At 38.9% G+C, this 9,901-nt stretch overlaps 1 protein-coding gene across 1 annotated transcript in view; it reads left to right on the forward strand.

The window, feature by feature from the left end:
• Window positions 1–611: 611 nt before the first annotated feature.
• LOC106868660 (condensin complex subunit 3) overlaps window positions 612–9,901 on the forward strand; it is a gene marked incomplete at both ends in the record, with an annotated part of 19,527 nt that continues 10,237 nt past the window's right edge. The window contains 6 exons of the mRNA XM_014914037.1: window positions 612–846; window positions 1,620–1,850; window positions 2,392–2,584; window positions 5,165–5,314; window positions 6,261–6,386; window positions 7,535–7,748. Of these exons, the coding sequence (XP_014769523.1) occupies window positions 612–846; window positions 1,620–1,850; window positions 2,392–2,584; window positions 5,165–5,314; window positions 6,261–6,386; window positions 7,535–7,748 (1,149 nt within the window). The remainder of the gene's footprint in view (window positions 847–1,619; window positions 1,851–2,391; window positions 2,585–5,164; window positions 5,315–6,260; window positions 6,387–7,534; window positions 7,749–9,901) is intronic.

A 9,901-nucleotide genomic window follows, 5' to 3' on the forward strand; every position in this document is an offset into this window, starting at 1 on the left:
AATGGAACAGCCTGCTCGTGAAATTAACGTGCTAGTGGCTGAGCTCTCCACGGACACGTGTACCCTTAACGTAGTTCCCGGGGATATTCAGCGTGACACAGTATGACAAGGCTGACCCTTTGAATTACAGGTACAACAGAAACAGGGAGAAAGTTGTGGTGAAAGAGTACGGCAGGGTTCGCCACCATCCCCTGCCGGAGCCTCGTGGAGCTTTAGGTGTTTCGCTCAATAAAAACTCACAACGCCTGGTCTGGGAATCGAAACCTCGATCCTATGACCGCGAGCCTGCTGCCCTAACCACTGGGCCATTGCATCTCCACAGATAGTATATAGAAAGTGTAGATATAGATATGTGTGTGGATATGTGCATGTGAGTAAAATATGTATACACATACCCACACTGGGTATCTTGGTTAGCTCCAGGCCAACCAAAGACTTGTGAATGGATTTGGTTGACAGAAACTGAAAGAAGTCTGTAATATAAGCCCTCTGCAGAAACTAAAAGAAGCCTGTAGTGTAAGCCCTCTATAATTTTCGTCTGACCCATGCAAGCATGGAAAAGTGGATGTTAAACAATGATGAATACAACTATTTAAACATTGTCTTTTTCTATTTTTCAGTCCCACGATTGTTCTTCACGAGCTATTCGCTATCGCTGTTGTCAATTGACAAATAAACTACTTGCTGGTTTGGGCGATGTTATGCTCGATGATGAGCTCTGTACAAATATAACCACCATAATGCTGGAACGGACAAAAGATTCTATACCTATTATCAGAGAACAAGCCATATATGCTCTGGCTTGCTTACAGAACCCAGAGGATGAGAACTGTCCCATCATTGAAGGTATGATATGACAGCTTCTTCTTCCTTGGTATTGTCAGTTTTGGTTTTTCTCAAATTTATAAGTTTCACAACAGTTTAGTTTTGATTCACACAAGAGATAACTGGTGTTGGAAGCATGCTTTCAGATTAGTCTGTCAAAAGTAATGCTTATTTATTCATATTGTTTTGAATTAATCATGCATTATTGTAATCATTCAATATAATTGTGCTAGCCATTTTTTTCTTTTTTTGTATTGTCAAAGATGACAAAGGACTGAGATGTCTGGTGCCTTACCATACTCAATAACACCCATCCACCACAGCAGAATTATTACCGGTGCTGGTGTTATGTAAAAAGCACTGGTGATGATGCCATGTAAAATGCACTCAGTATACTTGGTAAAGTGGTTGGCATTAGGAAAGGCATCCAGCTGTAGAAATCCATGTCAGAACAGACAGTGGAGCACCCGGCCTTATCAGTTCCTATCGAACTGTCCAACCCATGCCAGCATAAAAAAACGGACGTTAAATGATGATGTCAGTGTGTGAGAATGTTGCTGAGAGAATCCATGCCTGCCCAAATGCAGTAAGACAATCGTGCACATAGTTTGTTTGACACACAATTAAAGACTTGTTGCTGATAGCTTGGTAGTTCATGTTACTTAGATGCATAAGTTACTGAAATAGGGCCAGGAAAACAAAAATTGCTGAGTCTGAGGACATTGATGATAATAAGGATACTAATTACCTTGAAGTTTATTGTCTCTTCATAATTGTCTTTCTGTTGGTTTCAGCCTACCTGTTTCATTTGGAGAATGATTCTCATGCTGCCGTGCGACGTGCTGTAGTTGGATCTATTGCACTGTTAAGCAAGACGTTACCAGCCATTCTTGACAGAACTAAAGACTTAACTGAGTCTGTTCGGTGCCAAACGTTTTCCGTATTGGCTGAGAAAGTCAATATCAGGGCATTATCTATCTCACAGCGTCTAGACTTGGTAGACACGGGATTAATTGACAGATCTAGTAAGTATTTTATGTATGTTCATTATTTAAAGGTGACATTCTTGAATTATTGTATTTTGGTGGAATTGTATGGGCCACTTAATCTGATTGAGCTGGCAGAAATGTTAGCACGCCAGGCGAAATACTTAGCAGTATTTTGTTTGTCTTTACGTTCTGAGTTCAACTTTGCCTTTCATCCTTTTGGAGGTCGATAAATTAAGTACCAGTTATGCACTGTGGTTGATGTAATCGACTTAATCCCTTTGTCTGTCATCTTTTGTCCCCTCTGTGTGTAGCCCTTTGTGGGCTGTAAAGAAATAAATGTTAGCATTCTGGGCAAAATGCTTAGTGGCGTTTCATCTATCTTTATGTTCTGAGTTCAAATTCCACTGAGGTTGACTTTTCCTTTCATCCCTTTCAGGGTCGATAAAATAAGAACCAGTTGATCACTGGGGTTGATGTAATCAACTAACCCCTCTCCCCTGAAGTTGCTGCCTTTGTGTCAAATTTGAAACCACTGATATCTTGTAGAGTATACTCAGTTGATGTTTGTATATTTCAGCTACCGTGAAGAAGATTTGTACCAGAAAATTGTTTCAGTCTTGGCTTCAAAGTTGTGATGGTAGCTTTCTTGAATTACTCTACTCTCTTGATGTAGTCACTAGTTTTAAGCAGTGTGAGAAGCTACTTTTGTCTCTCTTTGAACAATATTCTGCAGAAGAATTAGTTAAAAACTTCACCTTTTTATCAGATGAGTATGTTATTCTTTACTTTTTATTCATCTATAATTTTCATAATGTTTCATGTATTAGTTTGCTTACTAACCGCATGATTTCAGCTTCAGTCCTACTGAGTGGCACCTTGAGTAAGTGTCTTCTGCTATAAGTGAGCAAAACCCTGTGAGTGGATTTGGTAGATGGAAATTGAAAGAAGCCCTTGTGTATGTGAGTGAATATGTATAATTGTGTCTCCCTGTATTGACATTGTGTAATTGTTGTAAATGAATCTGTGGTAACATGTCTGGCCAGGGGGAAATATTACATTGCTTGTAAACAAGGGTTGATGACAAGAAGGGGATCCAGCCTTAGAAAATCTGCCTCAAACTCAGTGCAACCCATGCAAGCTTGGAAAAGTGGATCCTAAAATGATAATTTAATCTTTTATTTTAGATTTGTTTATTGGTCTTTACCTGAAGGTATCATGGTTCACTAGAGCTTATCCCAGTTTTTAAGGTGACGTTTTTTCCTGGACAGAATGTCAGTCTATTGCATGATATATATCAAGACATAACATACTGAAACATATGTAATCACTTGTTAATTATATGCTGACACGCAAATTCGTGAAGCGTTCCATATTTTTATTTTCGAGCGAGATCGTTGCCAGTGCCCCTGGACTGGCTTGTGCGGGTGGCACATAAAAGACACCATTTCGAGCATGGCCGTTTTCGTGCGGGTGACACGTAAAAGCACCCACTACACTCTCTGAGTGGTTGGCGTTAGGAAGGGCATCCAGCTGTAGAAACTCTGCCAAATTAGACTGGAGCCTGGTGTAGCCATCCGGTTGCACCAGTCCTCAGTCAAATCGTCCAACCCATGCCAGCATGGAAAGCGGACGTTAAACGATGATGATGATGATGATGATGCTTTCCTGCTGTATGGAGTTGAAACCTGGACAGGCTGTAAAGCTCAAGTAGACATGTTATGTGCATGAGACAGATGCAACGAATTATGAATATCACTTTCTTTGACAAGATCAGGAATGAAGAGGCCCTACGGCCTGCTGGTCTGCTTCCTATGATGGAAATCCTCATTGATAGGAGTTTATGTTGGTTGGGCATGGACACAGGATGGACAACAGCAGACTCTCCAGGCAACTCTTTTACTCCCAGCTATACAAGGGGAAAAGAAACTTATGGAAGACCTAGACTGAGGGTCAAAGATACTGCAAAAAGGAATATGAAGTGGAAAGGTATTGATCATAATAAATGGCAAACCCAAGCGAAAAACTGACCAGTATGGACAAAGCTTATCAACTCATCATGCCAGAGCCATGGACAGTCATAGACATGATGACTGCAGATAATAATGCTTCCAGCAGTGAGCTAAACCATCTCATGTGATGAGCTTGCAAGGGCCTCTATGTCATTGCTCAGCCTGTGAGAAACAACAGCTAAATCTTCCTCTCGAATCACACTCTTTCATAATCTTACTTGTTTCTTTTTCCCTCAACTCCCAGCATAATGTTGCTCCTACACCTGCGGGGTACATTGCCTTGCAACCTGCATGACGGCATCACTTGTGTTTGTGTCATGAAAAAAAGCACCCATTTCATGCTGTTAAGTGGTTGGCATAAGGAAAGACATCTGGCCATAGAAACCATGCCAAAGCAGACACTAGACTATGATGCAGTCCTTGGGCCCTTTGAATCCTGCCGATCTGTCCAACATATGCCAGCAGTGAATATAGATGTTAGATGATGATGATAATGTATAGATAAGATGGTCTTCAATAAATGGTCTCCAACTTAGTAGAAATAGCATTCAAATCTCCCTCAGATTGCATCCTACATTCTTAAATAAGGAAAAGACATTAATGCACTCCTACCTACTCCTGAAAAAATGAGTTGGTCTGAAAATGCCTTTGATTATAGGTATGCTTGGTCAGCGCTGTCTTGGAGATAAGTGACACCCTGATCATTTAACTTGCTGTTAGTCAGGTGCACTGGACAAAAAAGACTTAAGTACTTTTGTTGCTGTGGTCCAACAGAAGCTTTGGTGATGCGACAGTTTGTGACCCTGTCTTCCCTAAAAGGCCAGTAACTCTGATTGAGACAGTGTGGTTGCTAAGATGTGATGGTCATCTATGGGCTGACCAACATGTCTGTCAGTGGGTGAGAGTTCTATTGCTGAGAGAAAAACTTTGGGTGCATTTCATATTATAACTCTCCCTCCCTCCCTCTCTCTCTCTCTCACACACACAAATACATTGGCGTTAGGACGGGCATCCAGCTGTAGAAACTCTGCCAAATCAGATTGGAGCCTGGTGTAGCCATCTGGTTTCACCAGTCCTCAGTCAAATCGTCCAACCCATGCTAGCATGGAAAGCGGACGTTAAACGATGATGATGATGATGACACTCACTGAGGTGCTGGCATAGCTGTGTGGTTGAGAAGTTAGTGTATTAGATTGTATGTAGTGCTGGTGAGGATGGTAGATAATAAATGAATAAATGAATTAACTGTATAATGATAACGTAATTAATTTTTCATTTATTAGTTTGTGTCAATTACTTATTGATGTCTCTCTGATAATGATAAACTACTTCTGTTTCCAGCTTACTGATTAGTAAAGAAGAACTTGACTGTGAAAAAGTTGTCTACTGGAAGACTTTATGTCAGTACCTGGACTCACTTGGTGTTGATGGTGCAGACAGCTTAGAGAAAGTGTTACCAAACAGTATTGTGTTTTGCGACTATCTTAAGAGGTAAGAAGTTTTTCTGTTTGGTCATCAATTGACGAATCAATCCTAGTATGGATTTTTTCTTTTACTTATTCTATCGGTCTCTTATGCTGAACTGCTAAGTTACAGGGATGCAAACCAACCAATGCTAGTTGTCAAGCAAAGACATCCACACATATTTAATTACGCTGTGTAACAAAATTTGAATTTTTTTTCGTCTTTGGCCAATAAGTGTTATTTCCTATTTGCTTCTATCTAGAAATCAAAGGAAATGGCTACAGTTCCCTTTAAATTTTGCTTTTGTGACCTGGACATCAATGTTTTGAAACTGGCCTATTTTCCATTACATTTCAAACAGATTCAGCACCGAGTTGTTGAAGCAGAAATATTGTGATAGCGAATATTCTGCTCAATATCATAGATTTGATTGTCAGTTGCTTGACTTTATCCATTTGAGCATGTGGCTGACAGTATGTGCATCTCTGATCATGAGCAGGAGTAGTTGGGGAGCATCATAGCTATGTGTTGAGAGGGATTCTTTGGGGTTTGAATAAATGTAAGGACAGCATAGTTTGAAGGAAATATTAGCCATTTTTCATACTTTCTAGGGGTAAGCAAATAAGATATAACATTTCTTATTTGAAATAACAGTTCAAGGTGGTGAACTGGCAGAATCATTAGCACGCCGAGTGAAATGCTTAGCGGTATTTTGTCTGTCTTTTCGTTCTGAGTTCAAATTCTTCCGAGGTCGACTTTGCCTTTCATCCTTTCAGGGTCAATAAATTAAGTGCCAGTTATGCACTGAGGTCGATGTAATCGACTTAATGCCTTTGTCTGTCCTTGTTTGTCCCCTCTATGTTTGTCCCCTTGTGGGCAGTAAAGAAATAAGAAATAACATTGATTATTCAAGGACAAAAATCTTGTTACACAATGCCATTTAAATATTTCTTATTTCTTTATTTCATTTCAGTTACCATCTTGACAATTCCATTAAATCCGAAACAAGATCTGCTGAAGATGAGTTAGAATGTCAATTCATTGTAGAGCAATTGATAGGCATGTTGAAATTCATGGATTTGTCAGACATTGCTGCAAGGTATGAACAAAAACTTTGATTTTTTAAAACTTAACTGACTACATAGACTGCAGGTACCAATCATGTGTGGTGGTCAGGTTATTTGTTGCTTGGAATCATTGTCTGTTGTAGAACTTTGTGTATTTTCAAGTGAGATATCCACCTAATGTTAAATGCTAGCCCAGCAGTTCTCAAAGTGACCAGTATCAGTGAAATTATTTTAATCCTTCTTCATCTCGAAAAGAGCAAAAAAGAGTTTGTGTCTTTGTCTTGATATTGGACAAATTTTAAAAGTTTAAAACCAGGTTAATTTTTTTTCAGGCTTGGCTGCATGGTTAAGGAGTTTGCTTCCCAACCATGTGGTTTCAGGTTCAGTCCTACTCATGGTACCTTGTGCAAGTGTTGAACATCTTTGAAGGTATAAAGGGGAGCAGTTGATTTGTTGACAGAAGCTGATAACAGCAATGCTGCTTGTTTCTCTCAGTTTTAACAGACTACAAATATGAAAATACACACAGACACACGCATTCACACATTTATAATGATAGGCTTCTTTCAGTTTCCTCTTAGCACATCCTCTCCCAAGGCCTTGGTGTCAACTTGGGCTATAGTAGAAAACACTTGCCTAAGGTGCCATGCAGTGGGCTGTATATGAAATGACATGATTGGAAAGCAAACTTAATCACAGTGATACATGTACCTGCTTATAGAAAAACAGGGAAGAATTTGACAAAATACACAGTGTTTGGAGAAGAGTGAGATTAGAGTGGACAGGAAGCGATGCGGTTTAGATGGTGGAAGTCAGGTAGAGGCAGCTTGTTTAAAAGGCACAGATATCAGTATATTAGCTGTAGATAAGAGAGAAATAGAAGACAGTTTTGTGAGTGGTGTAGTTGTAGAATATTTAGCGACTATGATTATATAGAATGTTTAGTGTGACAGTCAGCAAGAATGGTGCCATCTCTTATCCTTCTATGCGTTAATAATTTTTTAAAAATTTGAAGATTTCTGATTGCAAAAAAAAAAAAAACCCCAAAAAACAAAACAAAGTAAACCTAGATACCTAGGCTCACCACGAAAAGAAAAAGAAATACTTTTTCCCTTTAAATTAGAGCTTTTGTCCTTCTATAATTATTGAATTTAAAAAAGAAAAAAATTTTATTTTTTAGGAATGCTGTGCAGACTTTGCTCCATGATGTTTTAGTGTCTGATAAGATCAACAATTGTTGGATTAGTACCATTGTGGCAGAGTTACACGTACTGAAACCAGATCGAAAGGAACTTATGAACTACATTTGTGACTTGGTCAGTGAAATACATGAGCCTGTTGTTTTGATATTGCAGAGCGTTAATGAAGATGAGAAACGAGCAATTGATCTGAAGGTAGTTCATGAAAATTTTTGTTTTGATTTTCACTTTCATGGCTTCATCTGTTTTGTCTGTCTTGCTGTATTACACAACACTGGTTAAGAAGTTCACTTCTCAATCATGAGGTTGTGTGTTCACTCTCACTGTGCAGCACTTTGGGGTAGGTATCTTCTGCCATCACATCAGGTCAACCTGAGCCTTGTGAGTGAAATTGGGTTAAGAAAAACTGTGTGGAAGCCTGTTAAATGTATTGTACCTGTTAGGGATAAAATGATCAATAGTTTTTTTTAGCAGAGATACAACAAGCTGAACGCCAGCATTCAACTTGTTGCATCCCTGAAAGTCAGTCTCTCTTCTATGTGTGCGTTCTCGTTTGAGTTTTTTGTATAATAGACAGTTTTGTTTTTGCCAATTATTATAATGTAACTCTTATCCAAGTAAAATGAGTTACACGTTCTTCTTCACTGGAGGGTTATACAAGGTGCATTGAAAAAGTATCCAATTTCATTTTTTCCCACCAAAACTAACTCCATGTTGGCAAAATCTTTTGGGTGAGAGGTGATGCTACCCTTCCATCACATGCATGAAAATTTTCATGCTTGTAGGCTGTGTCACTTTCCAGCTGTTACATGTAGAGTACAGGTGTGTAGTGCATGCTCGTCGGATTTTCATTTTCACCAAATGCATTTAACAGAGATATTGCATTGAGTTTTGCCAAAAGCTTGGTGATGTTCAAACCATCCAGAAAATTGCCAAAGGCCTTCTGAATTTTCACAATTGTTTGTGACCTCCTTTTTAAGGTTTGCCTTTCTGAGATCACCCATTACTTCTTCCAACGTCATTGTTAATTTTCATCTGCTGTAGGCTCCTTTTATTTATATTACTTGACAATGCAACTGAAAGGAGTTTATGGAAGATGAAAATCAACTACCATTTTCTTACGCATTGATTCGTCCCCTGTAATCATTTTCTCTCAGCTCATCTGTGCTCTATCGTTGTTGCACATTAACATTACTCATCCACTGGAGCCTGCTTGCCTCATTTCATTTCAGCTTTTCCATATTCACTGCATATATCTGCCACAGTGCCACAGTGCCATTCGCTTCAAACATTCTGCCTTACATATGAAGAGAGACGTCCTTTTTTTTGCTATCGGTGATAACAGTTCCTTAAACTTTTTCTACCTTGTTCATACTCTGGCTATTATGTTGCTGCTATAGCCGACTCTTCTGGTGATTAGGTCCTCTAAGTAACAGGAACTGTAAATTACTTCTACTCAATTTTTTGGGCAGTTGAAAGATTGCACATTATGGATGCTCCTATTGATAACTACTCTGTCTGTACATCTGTTACGTCTGTAGTCTGTCTACTTGTTCAGTTTGTCTGAGATCCCATTGTACTTGTATCATCATCATTTTGCATCTGCTCTTCCATCTACTCTGGTATGGGCTGGACTAATTCCCTAAGCAGTGTTTTCCTGTGGTGTGAGGCCAGTTTCTCTGAAATTGTTTGGAAGAATTTGTTGAAATAACTTTTAAAGAACATGCTAACTTCGCTTGGTAGTATTAATTATTCGCACACTGTGAAAATGGTGCTTTTGTTGAGGAATAAAGGTTGAATGTCTTGAGATGATCCTAATAATCAATAATTTTTATTCCTGTTAATAGCTCTTTATAGCAGTGCTCTGCAACCGGTATGCCATGGCACACTGGTGTGCCACAAGATGATACAAGGTGTGCCTCAGTGTAACCTGAATATAATCTTTTCCCTATACTTTTAGTTATATTTTTAGTTCAGGTGTGCCACTGAATTTTGAAAAGAATATAAATGTACCACAAGTGAAAAAGGTAGCAGTGCACTGCTTTATAGGACTTCAATTATTAGCTCTGCCTTAGCGTAAGGTGGAGGTATTGTTTTCAGTCGTGTTTGTTTGTCTATGGACAAGATATCTCAAGAACCACTGGATGAATTCGGATGAAACTTTCAAGGATGTTTGGCCTCATGACTGGCATGAAGTGATTAGATTTTGGGATCAATCCAGTACTGGACAAAGATTCTGGATTATTTTTCCTGTTTTTTTTTATTACTTAATTTTTGAGAGCGGTCGGGTTCATTCTTAGTATTCTCGTTTGTGAGAGCATTCGAGTTTATTTTAGATATTCTCATTT

Source organism: Octopus bimaculoides, chromosome 18 (genome assembly GCF_001194135.2).
Source record: "Octopus bimaculoides isolate UCB-OBI-ISO-001 chromosome 18, ASM119413v2, whole genome shotgun sequence".
Classification (NCBI taxonomy): domain Eukaryota; kingdom Metazoa; phylum Mollusca; class Cephalopoda; order Octopoda; family Octopodidae; genus Octopus; species Octopus bimaculoides.